Source organism: Coregonus lavaretus (assembly GCF_964263955.1).
Source record: "Coregonus lavaretus genome assembly, contig: HAP1_SCAFFOLD_784, whole genome shotgun sequence".
In the NCBI taxonomy this organism is placed as follows: Eukaryota; Metazoa; Chordata; class Actinopteri; order Salmoniformes; family Salmonidae; genus Coregonus; species Coregonus lavaretus.
The window spans coordinates 165,976-191,467 of record NW_028161810.1 but is presented as its reverse complement, the minus strand read 5'-3'; the positions used below and the strand labels follow the sequence as shown (position 1 = coordinate 191,467).

The following is a 25,492-nucleotide window of genomic DNA, read 5'->3' as shown; positions in this document are numbered from 1 at the left end:
CGGTTATTTATATCTCGGGGGAAGATAAAAAGCCTCTTCACTACCTTCACTTTCAAGCTCTTTTTCTACCATACAAATATTTAATCTGTATCCTTCAGTTAGCTCAAATTGATCCGAATGAAAGGTTCTCTTAATATTGCAACGTGGACAAACGTTTGGTGTTATGCTTGTATTGGACAGTAGGTGGCAGTAAACAACGAAAAATAAATAGGCTTTTCATGACTGCATGTGGCAGACTTCGGGTATTTGGACCATTCACTTGTTAGTAGGCTAAGCTAAATTGGTATCCCTTTTCAATGTATAATGCTGACGTTAATAAATAAGATAAAACAATGTTGAAATTTTTAAACATTTTATTTCTGAAGACACAGTGCTGCATGCCAAATGTAGTGCATGTGTAAACTACTGTGTAGTTATTCACAGAATACAAATAATTTATAGAATAAAAACAGACAAAATGTCTGAATGGGATTTAAGTTTCAGGTAATAGTGATCCATAATTGCACAATATTCTACAAAAACAGTCCCCCCCCCTCCATATTTATTCACCCAGATTTTGTGTTTAAGTCACACACTCATCACATACATGGAGCATCGGAGCATGCAAACCATATAATCTAAACAATATATCTATCCAAACAGAGGAATTCCGAATTATTTCACTTAGTGAAGTCCATTTTCCTTTTCAATAGTCATCTCACAGCGTCATCTCAGGTGTTCGCCTCATTCTTATTTACAGCCATCAGGGAGAGTATGACCCCTGGATGAAAATACGGGTTTATTTATAGGCACACTGTCTGGGCCATATCCCCTTTGCTTGACATACATTACGTGCTGAACTGAAACTGAAACGTATACAAATCTTCCATTGCTTTGAATGGGATATTTGCCCAGGAGTAATTCAAGCATAAAGCAAGCAAGGAATGTGTCTCTCTCTGAGGTACCTGAAGAAAAACAGATCCAAAACACAGAAAAATAATGAGTAGAATGGACATTCGCATTCAAGTCAATGGTTGACGGGTGGCATTCTATTCTATACTTCTATGGATCTATATATGACTAGACCACTACCTCACAATCCAGCTGGAGGTTATGTACTGTACGTCACAATATTACTGTCAAGCTAGATAATAAATACCCTAAAGTTTGTTCAAAGCAGACGAGGCTTGCAGGCTAATTCACATCGACGCTCCAGGCCGGTGCGTTTGTTTGTGAAGGCCCAAGGTGCTCATCAGAGGCAGTGGCGGAGCTTCAGTGCAAACTTCTGCAGGTGTAAACAACAACAACAACAACAACATATCTAGACACTAGAGCAGTGATGGCTGCAGCTCAGAGAGCGAGACAGAGACAGAGACAGAGACAGAGACACAGAGAGAGAGAGAGAGAGAGACTGGCCCAGAGTACGAGTCTGTTTGTGCAACTCCTTGTCACTCGTTGTCATGACAAACATGTTTGGCTTGACAATGACAGCAATGGAGTTGTCCAAGAGCACGACCAGATCTGGGACCAGGTAAGCTTGTCCTGTACTCCGCTGGTAGATGGGGCTGGCTGCCCGTTGCGTGTGCGTGACCCTCCTCCTCCGTGGTCACTTATCCCGGAGCAGGTAGAACACCATGGCCTTCAGGTAATGTCCACAGGCACAGGCAGCAGACATCAACCAATGGGAGCGGAAACTGGGGTCTGTGTTCACCACGCACTTCGTGATATCAGCCTATGAGAGAAGACAGATGACAACACTCAGCCTGTGAGAGAAGAGAGATGACAGCGCTCAGCCTATGAGAGAAGAGAGATGACAGCACTCAGCCTATGAGAGAAGAGAGATGACAGCACTCAGTCTATGAGAGAAGAGAGATGACAGCACTCAGCCTATGAGAGAAGAGAGATGACAGCAGCACTCAGCCTATGAGAGAAGAGAGATGACAGCAGCACTCAGCCTATGAGAGAAGAGAGACGACAGCAGCACTCAGCCTATGAGAGAAGAGAGATGACAGCAGCACTCAGCCTATGAGAGAAGAGAATAAGAGACCCTCAGCCAGCATTATTGAAACATACACTACATGACCAAAGGTATGTGGACACCTGCTCGTCGAACATCTCATTCCAAAATCATGGGCATTAATATGGAGTTGGTCCCCCCCTTTGCTGCTATAACAGCCTCCACTCTTCTGGGAAGGCTTTCCACTAGATGCTGGAACATTGCTGCGGGGACTTGCTTCCATTGAGCCACAAGAGCATTTGTGAAGTCGGGCACTGATGTTGGGTGATTAGGCCTGGCTCGCAGTCGGCGTTCCAATTCATCCCAAAGGTGTTCGATGGGGTTGAGGTCAGGGCTCTGTGCAGGCCAGTCAAGTTCTTCCACACTGGTCTCTACAAACCATTTCTGTATGGACCTTGCTTTGTGCACGGGGGCATTGTCATGTTGAAACAGGAAAGGGCCTTCCCCAAACTGTTGCCACAAAGTTGGAAGCACGAATTGTCTAGAATGTCATTGTATGCTGTAGCGTTAAGATTTCCCTTCACTGGAACTAAGGGGCCTAACCCAAACCATGAAAAACAGCCCCAGACCATTATTCCTCCTCCACCAAACTTTACAGTTGGCACATGGCATTGGGGTAGGAAGCGTTCTCCTGGCATCCGCCAAACCCAGATTTGTCCGTCGGACTACCAGATGAAGCGTGATTCATCACTCCAGAGAACGCGTTTCCACTGCTCCAGAGTCCAATGGCGGCGAGCTTTACACCATTCCAGCCGACGCTTGGCATTGCGCATGGTGATCTTAGGCTTGTGTGCGGCTGCTCGGCCATGGAAACCCATTTCATGAAGCTCCCGACGAACAGTTCTTGTGCTGATGTTGCTTCCAGAGGCAGTTTGGAACTCGATAGTGAGCGTTGCATCCGAGGACAGACAATTTTTACGCTCTACTTGCTTCAGCACTCGTCAGTCCCGTTCCGTGAACTTGTGTGGCCTACCACTTTGCGGCTGAGCCGTTGTTGCTCCTAGACTTTTCCACTTCACAATAACAGCACTTACAGTTGACCAGGGCAGCTCTAGCAAGGCAGACATTTGACGGACTGACTTGTTGGAAAGGTGGCATCCTATGATGGCTGTGTGCTCGATTTTATAGACCTGTCAGCAACGGGTGTGGCTGAAATTGCCAAATCCACTAATTTGAAAGGGTGTCCACATACTGCTGTAAATATTGTGTAATTTGTATATATAGTGTACATGGGCTAAGTCTCAATTCTTGTATCCGGTCCCCACATTTCCCATCATGGATTTAACAATGGTTGGCACTCCTACATCCACTGATTACAGCAATCAATACTGTTAAGGGGAGAAGGGTGGAGAGCCAAGACAGAGACTTTGACCTTTGAGCAGAGGCTGGGAACTTAGCATTTCACAAGTCAAAGTTTCAAAAGGCAGTGGGGGATTCTCTATATACCAGTCAATTTCCTTTAAATAGGGAGGGACCCTTACACAGTTAGTCAGTAACCAATGAACGCCTGATAAATTACATGCATTAAATCGGACTAGATTACATTACAAAATGTGTTTGAGAGATGTTGTTCTTTCAACAAAGATATTATCTAGACTAGAGGTCAGGTTAAAATGTTCATTAAAAAACAAACAAAAAAAAAAAACACGTATACTTTGACCACATTGAAATGCGGCGAGTTACTAAGCAACGTCTCAGCTCAAACTGTAACCTTAACGACATATTTCAACATAACCACTTGAAACAAAGTCAACGTTTTTGAACGGCAGTAAAACAGTACAATAAGGAGAGAAAACAATGGAGTCATCAAGACTGGTTGCATCAACGTAGTTTCCACGTCATTTCAATAAAAAAAAGTTCAATCTGATGACGTTGAATCAATGTGGATAACTGATTGGATTTGCAAAAAGTCATCAACGTAAGGGGAATTTCGTTTTTTTTTTTTCCCACCTAACTTTTTACCTCAATCCAATGACATGGTGAAATGTTTATTTTTTATTTTTTTCACGTTAGATGACATCTCAACCAAATGTAAAATCAAAACTAGACATTGAACTGACGTCTGTGCCCAGTGGGAGGCTACATCAACAGACAGTTCTATCTATCTGCAGCCATTTCCTTCTAAATGTTGTGGTATATATCAGCATCAAACTTCAGTCCACTTAATTATCTGGCGTGGTCAACTTCCAACGGGCCATTCCAAGGCTTGTGTCCCAAATGGTACCCTATGGGTCCTGGTCGAAAGCAGTGCACTACATAGGGAGATCGGGTGACATTTGGGACTCAGCACTGCTTTAGAGGGATTCTTGGTTGACTTTTAAGCTTTGCCAACAGAGCAGAACTCACAGATTTAGGCCGAGGCTCCTTGCCAGGCCTCCTCTCAGCTCTGAGTACCAGTTGAGCGCCACGCTTTGCTCTCTGCGGATTTTAATCAGAAGTCCTCTAGAGCAAGAATATATATATATATATATATATATATATATATATATATATATATATATATATATATATATAGAGAGACATTTCTTGGGAGTTTCTTAAAGTAATGGCTGAATTCAACTCAATTTCTGGATGCTGGCTTTTAGAAATAGCCGTTACAGACACCTCATGCTTTGAGGAGAGCGTCTTGAGTTAGTCAAAGTCAATGTGCAAAACCCCCTGCCCTTCTACCATGTAAAGGACAGGGAGTTTTGTTTTGCACATTCATGATTGTGTTGTGTTCAGGCTCTTGCTTGCCTCAGTTTTATTGAGCTATTCTCTCCGTGGACACCTTGAGGGACATGTTCAGGACAGACCTGATAGGTGGGTATGGAGGACCGTGACCTATAACCTAAGTCCTGGAAGACCGTGACCTATAACCTAAGTCCTGCAGGCAGTCTGAATTCAAATATGTACAACATAGGGAAACACTTGCAGGCATGTGCAGACACAGGCTTACTGTAAGTGTGAGTACTGAGTCTGTCCTCTAGGAAATCAATCGTGTATGTACAATTCTGTGATAAAATAATACATATCCATCATCAACACATAACCTATATCCATCATCAACACATAGCCTATATCCATCATCAACACATAGCCTATATCCATCATCAACACATAACCTATATCCATCATCAACACATAGCCTATATCCATCATCAACACATAGCCTATATCCATCATCAACACATAGCCTATATCCATCATCAACACATAGCCTATATCCATCATCAACACATAACCTATATCACTCATCAACACATGGCCTATATCAATCATCAACACATGGCCTATATCCATCATCAACACATGGCCTATATCCATCATCATTACATAGCCTATATCCATCATCATTACATAACCTATATCCATCATCAACACATAACCTATATCCATCATCAACACATAACCTATATCCATCATCAACACATAACCTATATCCATCATCATTACATAGCCTATATCCATCATCATTACATAGCCTATATCCATCATCATTACATAACCTATATCCATCATCAACACATAGCCTATATCCATCATCATTACATAGCCTATATCCATCATCATTACATAGCCTATATCCATCATCATTACATAGCCTTTATCCATCATCATTACATAGCCTATATCCATCATCATTACATAGCCTATCCTAAACAAACGTGGGTGGTGCACAGACTCAGTCAATCACTTGAACCACAGGCAAGGCTCTAAAGTGCGACCATATATTTTGGTGTGCGACTTGGAGTTTTATTTTGGGAGCAACAACATCCAATCAAAAATTCAATGCATAACAATATTTCGCCCCAACACTCTTTTCTAAACGACTCAAATTTAGACTAAGGCTGAAGCCCCGCCCCTCAACAGGCAGGCAGCACACTCAGTTCCTACACGCGGTGCCTGTTTCTCTCAGCTTGCACTCAACAGATTATTCTAAAACAACAACGCTGCTTTCCAAGTTGCTTCTAAATATGAATCCACGTTTTCTCTTTTATAATATTCATTTGTGTATCTTGCTTTTTTGCAAAACGAGAGTTAGTTAGTCTAAGGAAGCTGGCATGTGCCTAATGCTAATTGCTAACTAGCATGCCTGGCTAGCTAAATGCCCTTTAGCTTTAGCAAATGCACTAGCTAGGGCAAAGCAAATGTTAGCGCTAATACAGGTTGCTACATAGTGGTGATGTATTTAAGCATGTTGTTTGTGCAACGCATGTTCTCAATCAGATAGCCCATTTTAAAATCTTTGTCTAAATCTAACATCTATGCATCTATTCAAACGCTATTAGGGTCCACTGAGAAACAGGCAAAGCGTCAATACAGGACTAAGATCGAAATCCTACTACACCGGCTCTGACGCTCGTCATATGTGGCAGGGCTTGCAAACTATCACGGATTACAAATGAAAACCCAGCCGCGAGCTGCCCAATGACTCAAGTCTATCAGATGAGCTAAATGCCTTCTATGCTCATTTCAAGGCAAGAAACACTGAACCATGTATGAGAGCACCAGCTGTTCCAGACGACTGTGTGATCACGCTCTCCGTAGCCGATGTGACACGTACTCAGAGCATGCGCTGACCATTCTGGTAAGTGTCTTCACTTTACGACGCCTCTTCCCCCCCAGGAGGCTGAAAAGATTTGGCATGGGCCCTCAGATCCTCAGAAAGTTATACAGCTGCACCATTGAGAGCATTTTGACTGGCTGCATCACCGCTTGGTATGGCAACTGCTCAGCATCCAACCACAAGGTGCTACAGAGGGTAGTGCGTACAGCCCAGTACATCACTGGGGCCGAACTCCCTGCCATCCAGGACCTCTATACCAGGCGGTGTCAGAAGAAAGCCGAGCAGTCATAGACTGTTCCGTCTGCTACCGCATGGCAAGTGGTACAAGAGCACAAAGTCTGGGACCAAAAGGCTCCTAAAACAGCTTCGACCCCGAAGCCATAAGACTGCTGAGTCTACCCATATATGTACTGTCAAATTGCGGTTGTCTGAAGTGTTTTCTCCCATTCTAGTAATTGTATGTCTATGGGTGAAACTATGGCGTGGTGAGCATAGAAATATAATCAATAATAAGGGCATGGAACCTCTAACGTTCTATAGATTGTATTTCTATGGTGGTCCTCTTACCCATCCTCCTCTCCTCTTCAACCAGGAGACCAGGCTCTTGCGGACAAACTCCCCCATGCAGTCTACGATGGTGTGGACCATGGCTGGGTGACCATGGCGCACGCAGTCCACCGCAAGGGCACCTGCCACTGCGTACAGGGACACCACCTTCCCCCACGTTATACCTGAGGAGAGATGCAGACAGAGACTCAGACACTAAAACCTCCAGCACCATACACATTACATAAACACCCAGTGTTTTCCTTCCCACACATTCCAATAATAATAATTGGGTTTTACATGATCATGCTGCCTGAGGGGTGCCTGCCTGTCTGTCTGTCTGTCTGTCTGTCTGTCTGTCTGTCTGCCTGCCTGCCTGCCTGTCTGCCTGTCTGCCTGTCTGCCTGTCTGTGGGAGCCGAGTGTGTTTGAGGAGCTGACTGCATCCCTGCCAGGAACTCCTTCAGTGAAGGGAGAGAGAGAGAGAGAGACAGAGAGAGACAGAGAGACAGAGAGAGACAGAAAGAGACACGAGTTATGTAACTAGAAGCAGCCTCCAGGCATTCAGCAGACATGCCCATCTGCCAAACAACAATACATCAGAAAGGCAGTTTAAAACTGGTATATTATTCCTTATTAGCTCAGACAGCAGACGTTTAGCAAACTTGAAGCACTTGTTTTCAGTAAGGATTTTATCTAGTACGCTACCATTTATGGTAATGTATTCAGACTAGGGGGACTGTGAATAGCCCTACATTGAAATTGAAGCACAGACTCATTCCTTTGTAGAAATAAGCTCCTTTCAGTTCTAAGTATCATAGAAGGACTTCTCACTCGTTTAGAATACAGACAAATTGTTCTAGAATGTTGTGTTATGAAAATGTAAAATAATCAACTGACAACGTAATGAACTGTGTGTGTAATATAAGGTTTAAGTCCAAGGTCATGGATTCAACAGTCATTCCCTGACAGAACGGGACAATGTTAACACAACTAGACTTTGGTTAGTCTCTTGTGACAGACTAACTATGGACCATCCCCCCCAAAATATTTTTAAAAGCCATTTAGCAGACGCTTTTATCCAAAGCGACATAAGGCGTCAGCGTGCTTCAGTTCGGCTAGCGCCTCGCCGAGTTCGAAACAAACGATTGTGCCTCGCACACTCCCTTAAAAGACCTTGGCTTCAAAAAAGTAAAAATTAAAAAGCGGCAAAAGTACTGTTTGTCCATTTTGAGACGCTGTAGCCAGTATATACTTCCTCAAAAGTCAGAATTAATGTATGTGGACATCTGCTCGTCAAACATCTCATTCCAAAATCATGGGCATTAATATGGAGTTGGTCCCCCCTTTGCTGCTATAACATCCTCCACTCTTCTGGGAAGGCTTTCCACTAGATGTTGGAACATTGCTGCGGGGACTTGCTTCTATTCAGCCACGAGAGCATTTGTGAAGTCGGGCACTGATGTTGGGAGATTAGGCCTGGCTCACAGTCGGCATTCCAATTCATCCCAAAGGTGTTCAATGGGGTTGAGGTCAGGGCTCTGTGCAGGCCAGTCAAGTTCTTCCACACTGATCTTGACAAACCATTTCTGTATGGACCTTGCTTTGTAACACGGGGGCATTGTCATGCTGAAACAGGAAAGGGCCTTCCCCAAACTCTTGCCACAAAGTTAGAAGTACAGAATCGTCTAGAATGTAATTGTATGTTGTAGCGTTAAGATTTCCCTTCACTGGAACTAAGGAGCCTGAATCATGAAAAACAGCCCCAGAACATTATTCCTCCTCCACCAAACTTTACAGTTGGCACTATGGTAGCGTTCTCCTGGCGTCCGTTAAACCCAGATTTGTCCGGATTGCCAGATGGTGAAGGGTGACTCATCACTCCAGAGAATGTGTTTCCACTGCTCCAGAGTCCAATTACAGCAAGCTTTACACCACTCCAGCCGACGCTTGGCATTGTGCATGGTGATCTTAGGCTTGTGTGCGGCTACTCGGCCATGGAAACCCATTTCATGAAGCTTCCAGAGGCAGTTTGGAACTTGGTAGTGAGTGTTGCAACCGAGGACAGACGCGCTACGTGCTTCAGCACTCGGTGGTCCCGTTCTGTGAGCTTGTGTGGCCTACCACTTCGAGGCTGAGCTTTTGTTGCTCCTAGACGTTTCCAGTTCACAATAACAGCTCTTACAGTTGACCGGGGCAGCTCTAGCAGGGCAGAAATTTGACGAACTGACTTGACGGTGCCACGTTGAAAGTCACTGAGCTCTTCAGTAAGGCCATTCTACTGCCAATGTTTGTCTATGGAGATTGCATGGCTATGTGCTCGATTTTATACACCTGTCAGCAACGGGTGTGGCTGAAATAGCCGAATTCACTAATTTGAAGGGGTGTCCACATACCTTTGGCCATGTAGTCTAACTCAAGAAATCTATCATTAATTTTGACGTTTTTGACGTCAACATTTTGACGCAATTTTACATCTAACTAAGATGTTTGGTGCAGTATTTTTCAATGAACAAAATGTCCACGAAAACGAGTAATCTTTCATCGAATGACAACAAAGCCTTTATTGAACAATTCCTACTATTGAACAATCATCGAGGAAGGTGCATAGTCGTCGGCTACCTCGGCTTGCCTCGAGAAAATATTTTGTGTGCCCAAACAGTCTAAAAAAACCTTTCCGAAGTAAAAAAATGAACAAAAACATCACAAAACTCTTCCGGCTGGGCCTTTACAGTCACCCCTTCCTTTAATTTTTTTTTTCATATGGGTGGCCCCAAGCGGGAATCAAACCCACGACTCTTGGCGTTGCAAGCACCATGCTCTACCGACTGAGCCATTTAGGACCATCTCAAAACAGACAGACACCAGTCTTCTCACATTTTCCACCTGGGCAGATAGTACTGTAAGGGTTCCTATAGAGCCGGGCTCTGGAGCTGGGATGCGTCCCAAATGACACCCTATTCCCTATTTAGTGCACTACTTTTTACCCTTTGAGGGCTCTAGTTAGAAGTAGTGCACTATAGGGAATAGGGTTCTATTTGAAATGCAGCGCTGGATTCTATTTTGTACCCTGTGGTTTTAGTGATGACTGTCCTGTCCTGTTGCCCACGGCTTCCTCCTCAGGAAGCTGGGCAGAGTGACAACAGGGCTCTGTGACAGGGCTAGGGTTGCTTCCCAAATGACACCCTAATCCCTACATAGTGGAAACCCTACGGGCCCTGGTCATAAGTAGTGCACTATATAGGGAATAGGGTGCCATTTGGGAGGCACGCCAAAACTAGCTCAGTGGCAGAGGACAACAGGACTCTCTATACTCTAAGCGACAGACAGGACTCTGTAACAGAACTAGCTTAGCCTCAGCTGTCAATGGCACCGTGTTCCCCACATAGCCATATGGAGCCCGGTCAAAAGTAGTTCAAGTCAATGAATGTTCAAGTTGTGAATATTCAGCTGCAGATGGATCATGACACTGACACCATGTGTTAACATTGGAGGCTGAAGACATTGGTCCCTCAGATCCTCAGGAACTTCACCTGACTTGTTGTATCACCGCCTGGTATGGCAACTGCTCCGCCATCAACCGCAAGGCCCTACAGAGGGTGGTGCGGACGGCAAAGCGCATCACTGGGGGCGAGCTCCCAGTCATCCAAGACATTCATGCCAGGCAGTGTCTGAGAAAGGTCCGAAAAATTGCCAAAGACTCCAGCCACCTGAGCCATGGACTGTTCTCCCTGCTTCCACCCGGCAGGCGGTTCCCGGAGCATTGGGTCTCGGACCAACAGGCTCCAAGACAGATTATTATTTCCCCAATCGGCCGTGACCGGGAGTCCCATAGGGCAGCGCACAATTGGCCCAGCGTCGTCCGGGTTAGGGGAGGGTTTGGCCGGGGGGGGGGGGGGGCTTTACTTGGTTAATCGCGCTCTAGCGACTCCTTGTGGCGGGCCGGGCGCCTGCAGGCTGACTTCGGTCGTCAGTTGAACTGTGTTTTCTCCGACACATTGGTGTGGCTGGCTTCCGGGTTAAGCAGGCGGGTGTTAAAGGAGCGCGGTTTGGCGGGTCATGTTTCGGAGTAGCCCTGTTTACATGTACAAACCTACCTCACACCCTCCAGTAGCCGTGCATATTGTAATAACGGTACGGGCACTGACCTGTATAGAACATTCTCCTGTTTCTCTTCTCTTCTTCTCTCGTATTTCACGTGTTTCTCTTCTCCCTTTTATTCTACATTGTTGGTACATACTTTTGACCAGAGGTCTATGGGTTTCATTACAAGAGAAAGCCCCGATTTAAAGGCCATGCAGCTTTTCTGCCTACTAACAGGATGCCCAGAATACAGATATGATCTTATTTCACCATCCTGTTTTAGCCACTGTTATGTCCGTTATGTCTGTCTGATTAACACCACAACACCCCGGGTACTGTAGCAGGGAGTTGCAGGGTTTCTGTTTATTTTACTGTAGCAGGGAGTTGCAGGGTTACTGTTTATTTTACTGTAGCAGGGAGTTGCAGGGTTTCTGTTTATTTTACTGTAGCAGGGAGTTGCAGGGTTTCTGTTTATTTTACTGTAGCAGGGAGTTGCAGGGTTTCTGTTTATTTTACTGTAGCAGGGAGTTGCAGGGTTACTGTTTATTTTACTGTAGCAGGGAGTTGCCGGGTTACTGTTTATTTTACTGTAGCAGGGAGTTGCAGGGTAACTGTTTATTTTACTGTAGCAGGGAGTTGCAGGGTTTCTGTTTATTTTACTGTAGCAGGGAGTTGCAGGGTTACTGTTTATTTTACTGTAGCAGGGAGTTGCAGGGTTACTGTTTATTTTACTGTAGCAGGGAGTTGCAGGGTTACTGTTTATTTTACTGTAGCAGGGAGTTGCAGGGTTACTGTTTATTTTACTGTAGCAGGGAGTTGCAGGGTTACTGTTTATTTTACTGTAGCAGGGAGTTGCAGGGTTTCTGTTTATTTTACTGTAGCAGGGAGTTGCAGGGTTTCTGTTTATTTTACTGTAGCAGGGAGTTGCAGGGTTTCTGTTTACTTTACTGTAGCAGGGAGTTGCAGGGTTTCTGTTTACTTTACTGTAGCAGGGAGTTGCAGGGTTTCTGTTTATTTTACTGTAGCAGGGAGTTGCAGGGTTTCTGTTTATTTTACTGTAGCAGGGAGTTGCAGGGTTACTGTTTATTTTACTGTAGCAGGGAGTTGCAGGGTTACTGTTTATTTTACTGTAGCAGGGAGTTGCAGGGTTACTGTTTATTTTACTGTAGCAGGGAGTTGCAGGGTTACTGTTTATTTTACTGTAGCAGGGAGTTGCAGGGTTACTGTTTATTTTACTGTAGCAGAGAGTTGCAGGGTTACTGTTTATTTTACTGTAGCAGGGAGTTGCAGGGTTACTGTTTATTTTACTGTAGCAGGGAGTTGCAGGGTTACTGTTTATTTTACTGTAGCAGGGAGTTGCAGGGTTTCTGTTTATTTTACTGTAGCAGGGAGTTGCAGGGTTTCTGTTTATTTTACTGTAGCAGGGTGGGGAATGTAGGGAGTGGCTCTGGTTGCCCCTGAGGAAAGATGCTGTTAAAGTTGTGAACTCCCTGGGCCGGGAGGGGCCTGACAGAACAGTCTAATCTGGAATCACCTCCCTCTCACATGGTCACTTTCTAACCCAATATGGACCAGTCGAGTTCAGGGGCCTCATTTATAAGCGTTGCGTAATTTCACACAAAATGTCTGCGTGCGCCAATCATGGAAAGTCTGCGCACATACATTGACATACTCACTGTACGCCATACATACATACATACAGTTGAAGTCGGAGGATTACATACACCTTAGCCAAATACATTTAAACTCAGTTTTTCCACAATTCTTGACATTTAATCCTAGTAAAAATTCCCTGTCTTAGGTCAGTTAGGATCACCACTTTATTTTAAGAATGTGAAATGTCAGAATAATAGTAGAGAATTATTTATTTCAGCTTTTGTTTCTTTCATCACATTCCCAGTGGGTCAGAAGTTTACATACACTCAATTAGTATTTGGTAGCATTGCCTTTAAATTGTTTAACTTGGGTCAAACGTTTCGGGTAGCCTTCCACAAGCTTCCCACAATAAGTTGGGTGAATTTTGGCCCATTCCTCCTGACAGAGCTGGGGTAACTGAGTCAGGTTTGTAGGCCTCCTTGCTCGCACACGCTTTTTCAGTTCTGCCACAAATGTTCTATAGGATTGAGGTCAGGGCTTTGTGATTGCCACTCCAATACCTTGACTTTGTTGTCCTTAAGCCATTTTGCCACAACTTTGGAAGTATGCTTGGGGTCATTGTCCATTTGGAAGACCCATTTGCGACCAAGCTTTAACTTCCTGACTGATGTCTTGAGATGTTGCATCAATATATCCACCTAATTTTCCTTCCTCATGATGCCATCTATTTTGTGAAGTGCACCAGTCCCTTTTTTTCCTGAGGTCTTGGCTGATTTCTTTTGATTTTCCCACGATGTCAAGCAAAGAGGCACTGAGTTTGAAGGTAGGCCTTGAAATACATCCACAGGTACACCTCCAATTGACTCAAATGATGTCAATTAGCGTATCAGAAGCTTCTAAAGCCATGACATAATTTTCTGGAATTTTCCAAGCTGTTTAAAAGGCACAGTCAACTTAGTGTTTGTAAACTTCTGACTCACTGGAATTGTGATGCAGTGAATTACAAGTGAAATAATCTGTCTGTAAACAATTGTTGGAAAAATTACTTGTGTCATGAACAAAGTATATGTCCTAACTAGTTTTAATGACTCCAACCTAAGTGTATGTAAACTTCCGACTTCAACTGTACGTATGTTTCCCATTATAAAATCAGACCGGTTGTAAAATTGTGCACGTGAACAAGCATTAAAACGCCACCTGGAAAACGCCTCCATTCACCTTTTATGGTGACAATAATACCCTTTATTTGCTGTATAATTTGGAAGTATTGGCATTAGATTATTGGGTTTATGGGTCCTGCCTTGGTATAGGGCTCTGAGATGAAATAGTCAATGATGTCGTGCTCCCATCACACAGCAATACTGTAGCCTACCCATACTGTCAAATACACTGCTAAAAAAATAAAGGGAACACTTAAACAACACAATGTAACTCCAAGTCAATCACACTTCTGTGAAATCAAACTGTCCACTTAGGAAGCAACACTGATTGACAATACATTTCACATGCTGTTGTGCAAATGGAATAGACAACAGGTGGAAATTATAGGCAATTAGCAAGACACCGCCAATAAAGGACTGGTTTTGCAGGTGGTGACCACAGACCACTTCTCAGTTCCTATGCTTCCTGGCTGATGTTTTGGTCACTTTTGAATGCTGGCGGTGCTTTCACTCTAGTGGTAGCATGAGACGGAGTCTACAACCCACACAAGTGGCTCAGGTAGTGCAGCTCATCCAGGATGGCACATCAATGCGAGCTGTGGCAAGAAGGTTTGCTGTGTCTGTCAGCGTAGTGTCCAGAGCATGGAGGCGCTACCAGGAGACAGGCCAGTACATCAGGAGACGTGGAGGAGGCCAACAACCCAGCAGCAGGACTGCTACCTCCGCCTTTGTGCAAGGAGGAGCAGGAGGAGCACTGCCAGAGCCCTGCAAAATGACCTCCAGCAGGCCACAAATGTGCATGGGTCTGCTCAAACGGTCAGAAACAGACTCCATGAGGGTGGTATCTCCTGAGTGGCGCAGTGGTCTAAGGCGCCGCATCGCAGTGCTAACTGTGCCACTAGAGATCCTGGTTCGAATACAGGCTCTGTCGCAGCCGGCCGCGACCGGGAGACTCATGGGCGGCGCACAATTGGCCCAGTGTCGTCCAGGGTAGGGGAGGGAATGGCCGGCAGGGATGTAGCTCAGTTGATAAAGCATGGCGTTTGCAACGCCAGGGTTGTGGGTTCGATTCCAACGGGGGGCCAGTATAAAAATAAAAAAATGTATTCACTAACTGTAAGTCGCTCTGGATAAGAGCGTCTGCTAAATGACTAAAATGTAAATGTATGGTATGAGGGCCCGACGTCCACAGGTGGGGGTTGTGCTTATAGCCCAACACCGTGCAGGACGTTTGGCATTTGCCAGAGAACACCAAGATTGGCAAATTCGCCACTGGCGCCCTGTGCTCTTCACAGATGAAAGCAGGTTCACACTGAGCACATGTGACAGACATGACAGAGTCTGGAGACGCCGTGGAGAACGTTCTGCTGCCTGCAACATCCTCCAGCATGACCGGTTTGGCGGTGGGTCAGTCATGGTGTGGGGTGGCATTTCTTTGGGGGGCCGCACAGATCTCCATGTGCTCGCCAGAGGTAGCCTGACTGCCATTAGGTACCGAGATAAGATCCTCAGACCCCTTGTGAGACCATATGCTGGTGCGGTTGGCCCTGGGTTCCTCCTAATGCAAGACAATGCTAGACCTCATGTGGCTGGAGTGTGTCAGCAGTTCCTGCAAGAGGAAGGCATTGATGCTATGGACTGGCCCGCCCGTTCCCCAGACCTGAATCCAATTGAGCACATCTGGGACATCATGTCTCGCTCCATCCACCAACGCCACGTTGCACCACAGACTGTCCAGGAGTTGGCGGATGCTTTAGTCCAGCTCTGGGAGGAGATCCCTCAGGAGACCATCCGCCACCTCATCAGGAGCATGCCCAGGCGTTGTAGGGAGGTCATACAGGCACGTGGAGGCCACACACACTACTGAGCCTCATTTTGACTTGTTTTAAGGACATTACATCAACGTTGGATCAGCCTGTAGTGTGGTTTTCCACTTTAATTTTGAGGGTGACTCCAAATCCAGACCTCCATGGGTTGATCAATTTGATTTCCATTGATACTTTTTGTGTGATTTTGTTGTCAGCACATTCAACTATGTAAAGAAAAAAGTATTTAATAAAATTATTTCATTCATTCAGATCTAGGATGTGTTATTTTAGTGTTCCCTTTATTTTTTTGAGCAGTGTATGTTACATAAGCTACCAGTCTATTGTCTGTGTTGGCGGAATGTTTAAATCTTTAGCAGTAATTTATGCTGTATCTGGAAAAGGACTGTGTCCGTTTCTGAACAACAAAACAATGGTGGATTGTCATGGACCTGTCAGCAGAACCTTTGAATTCAAAAAAATTGTATATCGACTTTTCCCCCAACCTAAATATGATGGACTGCACGCGATTGTGAAACATTGTAGGACAAGCTACTAAAATAAATGCAATTACAGTACTTTCAGTAGTTACAGTTCTATTTCTTGTGTGTTTTTGTTCTACTTGACTTTTATAGTGCTGATATTCATTACTGCATTGTTGGGAAATAGCAAGCAAGAAAGGCATTTCACTGTACTTGTGCACATGACAAAAAAAAAAGGTAAACTTTAACAACTTGATACATAGGCCTACTTCAATGTAAAAGATCAGATGTTAAAATTCGACTGTATACCGGTATTATAAACCGCGCCGCTTATGATATTGCAAAACTTGAAATACATATAGCATATTTACAGTCGTGGTCAAAAGTTTTGAGAATGGCACAAGTATTGGTCTCCACAAAGTTTGCTGCTTTTTTTTATGTATGCACTCACTAACTGTAAGTCGCTGTGGATAAGAGCGTCTGCTAAATGACTAAAATGTAAAAATGTCAAATTAAATGAGAGATGCGGGTGATAATTTGTTGTATGGCTCCATCGGGAATTTGAACCAATCACAGAGAGAAAAGGCGGGGAATATATTCTGCAATGGTTCTGAAAATAATATAGGAAAAAGATTCCTGTGTCTAATTATTTTAGATTCTAAAAATAAAAACACAGATTTTCGCTCTTCTCACTAATGGCAAATGGTTGCATTCTTAATGTTTTCAGCTTTTTTATCCTACTCTTGTAGGCCAGAGCAGCAGCAATAATACATGTTCAGTCTCCAGTCTTCAGGCTCCTGGAGGAATTAGTGTTCAGTCCTCTACTCATGGCTGAGTCGCAGTCTCTACTCTACAGGCTCATGGCTGAGTCGCAGTCTCTACTCTACAGGCTCATGGCTGAGTCGCAGTCTCTACTCTACAGGCTCATGGCTGAGTCGTATTCTCTACTCTACTCTACAGGCTCCTGGCTGAGTCGTATTCTCTACTCTACTCTACAGGCTCATGGCTGAGTCGCAGTCTCTACTCTACAGGCTCATGGCTGAGTCGTATTCTCTACTCTACAGGCTCATGGCTGAGTCGCAGTCTCTACTCTACAGGCTCATGGCTGAGTCGTATTCTCTACTCTACTCTACAGGCTCATGGCTGAGTCGTATTCTCTACTCTACTCTACAGGCTCATGGCTGAGTCGTATTCTCTACTCTACTCTACAGGCTCATGGCTGAGTCGTATTCTCTACTCTACTCTACAGGCTCATGGCTGAGTCGCAGTCTCTACTCTACTGGCTCATGGCTGAGTCGCAGTCTCTACTCTACTGGCTCATGGCTGAGTCGTATTCTCTACTCTACTCTACAGGCTCATGGCTGAGTCGCAGTCTCTACTCTACAGGCTCCATGTTGCCCAGAGTGTGTTTATATTGTACAGTTCCCTGAAGCTCTAAGAGACAGCAAACCTAAAGACAGCAAAGACTGAATCTGTACAGAAATTGTCTATTTTTACCTTTCCCACAGAACTATGCTTGACCCCTGCCAGTAAATCACTTTAAAGAGACCCGTAAAGAGCGGTAACAGACCATACTGAGAGCTGGTCTGTGTCTGAAAAAGGCACCCTATTCCCTATATAGTGCACTACTTTCTAGTCCACTATAAAAGGGAATAGGGTGTCATTATGGACGCAACCCTGGTCTCAGTTACCTCTGTTCACATTCTCCCTCAAAGTGAGTTTAACTTGTTCTCCCTAACTTTACATATCTTCATTGTGTTTCATTGATAATGAATCAACTAGTTCCTCCTTTTCTATAGAAACACAATGCTAATAGGCCCCCAACATCCTCTGTGCTGCTTACTTCTCTTATTCATGAATATTCTTGCCAATATTTGCCACAATACAAGAAAGAACCCTGTACCAACATTGCCATTGACATCATGTTACAACCCAGATACATTATAATCAGTTGTCCATACATTTCAGGGCTTTTCATACTACTAAAGATCTAAGGCACTGCATCTCAGTGCTAGAGGCGTCACTACAGACCCCCTGGTTCGATTCCAGGCTGTATCACAAGCCGGCCGTGATTGGGAGTCCCATAAGGGCGGCGCACAATTGGCCCAGCGTCGTCCGGGTTTGGCCGATGTAGGCCGCCATTGTAAATAAGAATTTATTCTTAACTGACTTGCCTAGATAATTAAAAGGTTAAATAAAAAATAAAAAAATAAAAAAAATAAGCCGAACCGAGCCAAGCCAAACCAAGCCGAGCTGGCCTGGTTCTGAATCCACCATAGATAGTAGATGGAACCATGCTGCTTACAATATACTATCTGAGTCAGCACAGTTTGGTTAAGGTCGGAAAGATCCTATAAAGGGGTAATTGTTTGTTTGCCCCAGGCTGGTCGTCCTACTGGTGTAGTAGTGAATAGGCATTGCCCTACCGGTGTAGTAGTGAATAGGTATAGTCCTACTGGTGTAGTAGTGAATAGGCATTGCCCTACCGGTGGAGAAGATCTCTGCAGCCACAGCCAGGAAGGCATCGGACACCACGCTCTCAGACGCAACGGTGATGTTCAGCTGACGAGCTACATTACGGTAGATGTTGGGTCGCAGGTACTCCAACTCGTCACCTAGGGAACAACAGAACAGGTAGTGAGCCAATCAGGTTCTCCAACTCATCACCTAGGGAACAACAGAAACGGTTGTTTTTTGGAACAGAAACCGTTACTCCAAATGAAAAACGTTTTGCAACGAAAACGAGAGTTTCTATTGAACTAATTCAACCAGGTCCCTCCCCTTTTCGTTCCATTTGGTTCTTAAAAACGGTAAACGGTTTCCGTTGCAAGACGTAATAAATACACCCCATGTAGTGAGCCAATCAGGCAGTCCAACTCATCACCTAGGGAACAACAGGACAGGTAGTGAGCCAGTGAGGTGGTTTGGTTTCCCAGCCTGGTCAGAGATAAACAGGCACAGACAGGGCTCTACCTCACAGAGCACATGCCCCTTTGCCCTTCCTGTCTCCAAAGTGCCCTATTGGGTGGTGGTAGAATTCCCCCCCCAAAAAAAAAAACTGTTCTGTATTTTTTTTTTTAAGTGTCATTGTTGTTCGGAACCCACTGCCCCAAGTCATTGTCAAGTTCGTGCCCCCCACCCCATCTGTTGGTTGCGCCTGTTGATCTGCCCTTTACAGAGATTGCGTGTGCCTGGTTGCGCCAGTTTCCCAGCCTTCCCTGTACAGAGATTGCGTGTGCCTGGTTGCGCCAGTTTCCCAGCCTTCCCTGTACAGAGATTGCACGCACCCGGTATCCAAACATGCATGGTTTGAGAGATGCGGTCATGTGTGTGTGTAGCGAGCTACCTGCAATATGCAGAAATCGCTCCACTATTTCCTGGTTGCAAAAATTCTAATAGTTCGCCTAATTTCAGTTAATGTGACAAAACAAGCAAGTAGAGAATCATTGTAGCATCTAAACCGCTGTGAAATATATTTCCTACAACCAAAAATATTGTATTTTACAATATGGTGTACAAAACCTAATGTTTTTGTACACCACATAGAACAGATCTACCGCGTCTTAGACTTGATTTCAATGACAGATCTATAACTACGATCCAACTCCACCCCACCTTCAGTCGGTAGTTGACGACCCTCCGACCCAACTCCACCCCTTCTTCAGTCGGTTGTTGACGACTCTCCGACCCAACTCCACCCCTTCTTCAGTCGGATGTTGACGACCCTCCGACCCAATTCCACCCGACTTCTTCAGTCGGTTGTTTTCAGGGCAGCAGCAACACAGGTAGGCCTAGTCTACAGTCAAGCTAACCACCTATACTAAACATATCCACACAAGCCACTAGCCAGCCAGCCAGCCAGCCATCCACTAGCCATCCAGCCAGCCACTAGCCAGCCAGCCAGCCACTAGCCAGCCAGCCAGCCACTAGCCAGCCATCCACTAGCCAGCCACTAGCCAGCCAGCCACTAGCCAGCCAGCCAGCCACTAGCCAGCCAGCCACTAGCCAGCCAGCCACTAGCCAGCCAGCCAGCCAGCCACTAGCCAGCCAGCCACTAGCCAGCCAGCCAGCCATCCACTAGCCAGCCAGCCACTAGACAGCCAGCCAGCCACTAGCCAGCCAGCCAGCCACTAGCCAGCCAGCCAGCCACTAGCCAGCCAGCCAGCCACTAGCCAGCCAGCCAGCCAGCCAGCCAGCCACTAGCCAGCCAGCCATCCACTAGCCAGCCAGCCATCCACTAGCCAGCCAGCCATCCACTAGCCAGCCATCCACTAGCCAGCCACTAGCCAGCCAGCCACTAGCCAGCCAGCCAGCCACTAGCCAGCCAGCCACTAGCCAGCCAGCCAGCCAGCCACTAGCCAGCCAGCCACTAGCCAGCCAGCCAGCCAGCCACTAGCCAGCCACTAGCCAGCCAGCCAGCCACTAGCCAGCCAGCCAGCCAGCCAGCCAGCCACTAGCCAGCCAGCCAGCCACTAGCCAGCCAGCCACTAGCCAGCCAGCCACTAGCCAGCCAGCCACTAGCCAGCCACTAGCCAGCCAGCCAGCCAGCCAGCCACTAGCCAGCCAGCCACTAGCCAGCCAGCCACTAGCCAGCCACTAGCCAGCCAGCCAGCCAGCCAGCCACTAGCCAGCCAGCCACTAGCCAGCCACTAGCCAGCCAGCCAGCCAGCCAGCCACTAGCCAGCCACTAGCCAGCCAGCCACTAGCCAGCCAGCCACTAGCCAGCCACTAGCCAGCCAGCCAGCCAGCCAGCCACTAGCCAGCCAGCCACTAGCCAGCCAGCCAGCCAGCCACTAGCCAGCCAGCCACCAGCCAGCCAGCCACTAGCCAGCCACTAGCCACTAGCCAGCCACTAGCCAGCCACTAGCCAGCCAGCCACTAGCCAGCCAGCCACTAGCCAGCCAGCCACCAGCCAGCCAGCCACTAGCCAGCCACTAGCCAGCCAGCCACTAGCCAGCCAGCCAGCCACTAGCCAGCCAGCCAGCCAGCCACTAGCCAGCCAGCCACTAGCCAGCCAGCCAGCCAGCCACTAGCCAGCCAGCCACTAGCCAGCCAGCCACTAGCCAGCCAGCCACCAGCCAGCCAGCCACTAGCCAGCCACTAGCCACTAGCCAGCCAGCCACCAGCCAGCCAGCCACTAGCCAGCCACTAGCCAGCCAGCCACTAGCCAGCCACTAGCCACTAGCCAGCCAGCCACCAGCCAGCCAGCCACTAGCCAGCCACTAGCCAGCCAGCCACTAGCCAGCCAGCCAGCCAGCCACTAGCCAGCCACTAGCCAGCCAGCCACTAGCCAGCCACTAGCCAGCCAGCCAGCCACTAGCCAGCCAGCCAGCCACTAGCCAGCCAGCCAGCCAGCCACTAGCCAGCCACTAGCCAGCCAGCCACTAGCCAGCCAGCCAGCCACTAGCCAGCCAGCCAGCCAGCCACTAGCCAGCCAGCCAGCCAGCCACTAGCCAGCCACTAGCCAGCCAGCCACTAGCCAGCCAGCCAGCCATCCACTAGCCAGCCAGCCAGCCAGCCACTAGCCAGCCAGCCACTAGCCAGCCAGCCACTAGCCAGCCAGCCACTAGCCAGCCAGCCAGCCATCCAGCCAGCCAGCCATATATCATGAGTTAGAAGATTATTAATATTATGAAGTTATTTGATATGAACATTTGGATTACTGTTTAGTTTTGTTAATTGAATTAATTCCGATAATTCTTAATTTCTTTCTTTTAACTTTTTGGATTATGTGTGTATTGTTTTGTATTGCTAGGTATTACTGCACTGTTGGAGATATAAACACAAGAATTTCGCTACACCTGCGACAGCATCTGCAAATCTGTGTACACAACCAATAAACTCTGATGATAAATCACAAACCAGTAAAAGAAATGGAGCCAGCTAACTAGCAGATTTACATCAATCATCAAATTGCTTACAATTTGTGGGATTTTTTTTTCATTTTGAGCACCTGCCCCATGAAAGGTCTATGCACAGTCCTGGCTGTATAACCCCATAGAATTAGGAATTAGAATACAAATGTATTGGATCTGTACGTCTAGACCACTCCTATTGTCATTGTCAACCATGGAAGTGGACAAGACAGCGCAGATCCGGGACCATGCTAGTGACTTCCCTTTTCACCAGTGCTGTAGGTATTATCTCAGCCACAAAATCTTTAAATAAGTTATCTCCCTTTACTCTCCGCGTTTCACTGGTATCATTTCTGCTATTAGCTGCAGGTCAGTTGCCTCTGATCCTGAGGTAGACCTGTGTGCACGCACCCTATTTCAGGGCTCTGGTCAAAAGTAGTGCACTAAATAGGGAATAGGGTGCCATTTTGGGACACAGACATGACTAAACATCTGCTCCATGGTTAGAAGGTATTTATTTAGACTAGAGGTATTCCCCGTTGCTTAGTAACAGGATGTTCGTGTGATGCACTGTGTGGGCTTCAGACAGTGATTCATCAGTGTGTCTATCTTTCAGGAGTGTCCACTTCTCTTTATCAGAATAATACAGAGGAGGAGGAGGAGGTATAGCAGGCTACAGAGGAAGTAGCCTAGGTAACCTCCACAACCTCATGACATCATTTGAATGTCTAGATAGGAGTCTGAGCAGAGAGCAAAATTCCAACACCAAGGCTGATGTGACTAACTAAGCTTGTCTATAGCCTATAATAGCTGTATCTATAAACTGAACCTATCATATAAATAAATACAATATTATTTGGACATTGTAGACAATCGATTACCGTGTGCCTTTGTAAAATGGTCATATAGGATATGCTGCTGAATACAGAACCAATAGGTGCACAGCCTGTCATTCACACAGACACTAGCCCACCAATGTAGAAATTGCGCACTGACGCCCTCTTACCTAACCACATGAGGACAGAGGATACCTCTCCAAGCATCCCACCTGATGCCGAGAGCTGATGCTCGGGTTTGGACCACCCTATCCCGGTTCGGTTCAGCCTGGAATGGATGTAGTCCCTGCATAGCGCCTTCGCCTGTGACACCAGCTCCTTGTCTGTGGGGGATCGGTCAAATACTTCCATCACTTCAGCCGCGAATACTGAGGAGCGACGCAACATCTCCATACCCCAGTCCCAGCAGCAGTTAATCACAAACAAGCCGCCTGGCGCTGGCCCTGATCCACCTCAATCCTCAACCTCGATCGCCGTGTATAGGCCTCTGTCACCAGAATGTTACTTCTCTATCCCCCTCCCTCGGACTGAGGGCGTTTCGAAGAGAATCTCCCTGTTTGGAAAAGGGGCATTATTTAATTGATTTTCAGTAGGGCAGAATTTAATTCGTTTATTCAGTCACGGTCAACAAAATATAGGTGCGCATAGGTTCCCACAATGCCATCATTTTGCAGTCAGACAAACTCAGCTTCCTTGAGTTATACGGTGATTTGAACTACTCATTAACTACACAGAAACCTCAGTACATTTTGTCAATTGTATTTGATTATGATAGCCTACCATTGTAAAGTGAGCAGGTTATTGCAGGAGTTTTATGTCAATCAAATGTCCTTCGTTACAATACCATCCAATCAAATATAACGTAAATAGAATATGTACACAGATAGGCAAACGTACCTTTCGAGGTAAACTCTCCAAAAACGATTCCTGTCCTGTAGGCTACACGCGCACGGTCCGCGCCGTCGGGATTAAAGGCTTCAGGATATCCACATCTACCACTGGGTCATTGCGCATATATTAAATAAGTTAATTCTCTGTTCGAATAAACTGCTATGAAGTCTTCCATGGCTTCAGTTCCTTACCGATACTCCAAACGCTGTCTTGACCATTGAATAATACTGTTTGGCACAGCCAGGGTTGGTAACTCAGAAGTGCGCCCCCCACACTCGACAAAGTTTCCTTCTATGGACCCGTTTGGATAAAAGGCGGGGATAAGGATATTATATCTACATATGCCCCGCCCCCTGACCTCCTCCCCATAGTAGCATATTTCTAAGGAAATCTCTTTAATGGGTAGGGGTGTAGCAGACAAAGGAATGTGTTTTCTGTCTCGTAAACAAACAAGATATTGCAATATTGTGTTGTCCAATAACTCCACAAGGCTATTGTATTAATACATAATAATGACCATTATCATCATGCAACAACATCCTCTTTTCCAGTATGGTGCTGATACTTATAGCCTTTCTACTTAAATAAAAATGCTCCCTCCAAAAGCGAACAGCAAGTGTTACTGGAATCTTCTAGATTTACATGAACATACTTTTCTAAATACTTACACAACTGGGATGTATTGCCTTTTCCCAATATACATATATAGCATATTTGAACTTTAAAAAACACTCACACATACAAACTCAACACTGGTTCCTCAAATGATATCCTTCTTGATAAGTAATTACTGTGCCTTAGCTCACCATGCCAAGACATGCCCTGTAATTGCTGTAGCAGATTAGCCGAATTACCCTGGAAGAACTGTAGCCTACACTTTCAGTTCCCTTATAACTCAACATTTGTGTTCCAAATGGCATCCTATTCTCTATATACAGTGAGGCGAAAAAAGCATTTGATCCCCTGCTGATTTTGTACGTTTGCCCACTGACAAAGAAGTGATCAGTCTATAATTTTAATGGTAGGTTTATTTGAACAGTGAGAGACCGAATAACAACAAAAAAATCCAGAAAAACGCATGTCAAAAATGTTATAAATTCATTTGCATTTTAATGAGGGAAATAAGTATTTGACCCCCTCTCAATCAGAAAGATTTCTGGCTCCCAGGTATCTTTTATACAGGTAACGAGCTGAGATTAGGAGCACACTCTTAAAGGAGTGCTCCTAATCTCAGCTTGTTACCTGTATAAAAGACACCTGTCCACAGAAGCAATCAATCAATCAGATTCCAAACTCTCCACCATGGCCAAGACCAAAGAGCTCTCCAAGGATGTCAGGGACAAGATTGTAGACCTACACAAGGCTGGAATGGGCTACAAGACCATCGCCAAGCAGCTTGGTGAGAAGGTGACAACAGTTGGTGCGATTATTCGCAAATGGAAAAAACATTTAAGTCATTTAGCAGACGCTCTTATCCAGAGCGACTTACAAATTGGTGCATTCAACTTAGGATAGCCAGTGGGACAACCACATCTTGATCACAGTAAGTACACTTCTTCTAACAAGCAGCTGTGAGCAAAGTCAGTGTAATCAGGGACAACTACATCACAATCACAAAATAAATACAAAATAACTCCTTCGGCCTGGGTCTCCATGCAAGATCTCACCTCGTGGAGTTGCAATGATCATGAGAA

At 45.8% G+C, this 25,492-nt stretch overlaps 1 protein-coding gene across 1 annotated transcript; it reads right to left on the bottom strand.

The window, feature by feature from the left end:
- Nucleotides 1–337: 337 nt before the first annotated feature.
- Nucleotides 338–24,093, bottom strand: LOC311120045 (bcl-2-related ovarian killer protein homolog A). The gene is made up of 5 exons (XM_084194674.1): nt 23,805–24,093; nt 23,078–23,460; nt 18,703–18,831; nt 7,113–7,276; nt 338–1,711 (listed from the first exon to the last, which is right to left on the bottom strand). The coding sequence occupies exons 2-5, from the start codon at nt 23,298–23,300 to the stop codon at nt 1,586–1,588; spliced, it is 642 nt and encodes a 213-aa protein (XP_084050800.1). The 5' UTR covers nt 23,301–23,460; nt 23,805–24,093; the 3' UTR covers nt 338–1,585.
- Nucleotides 24,094–25,492: the final 1,399 nt, after the last annotated feature.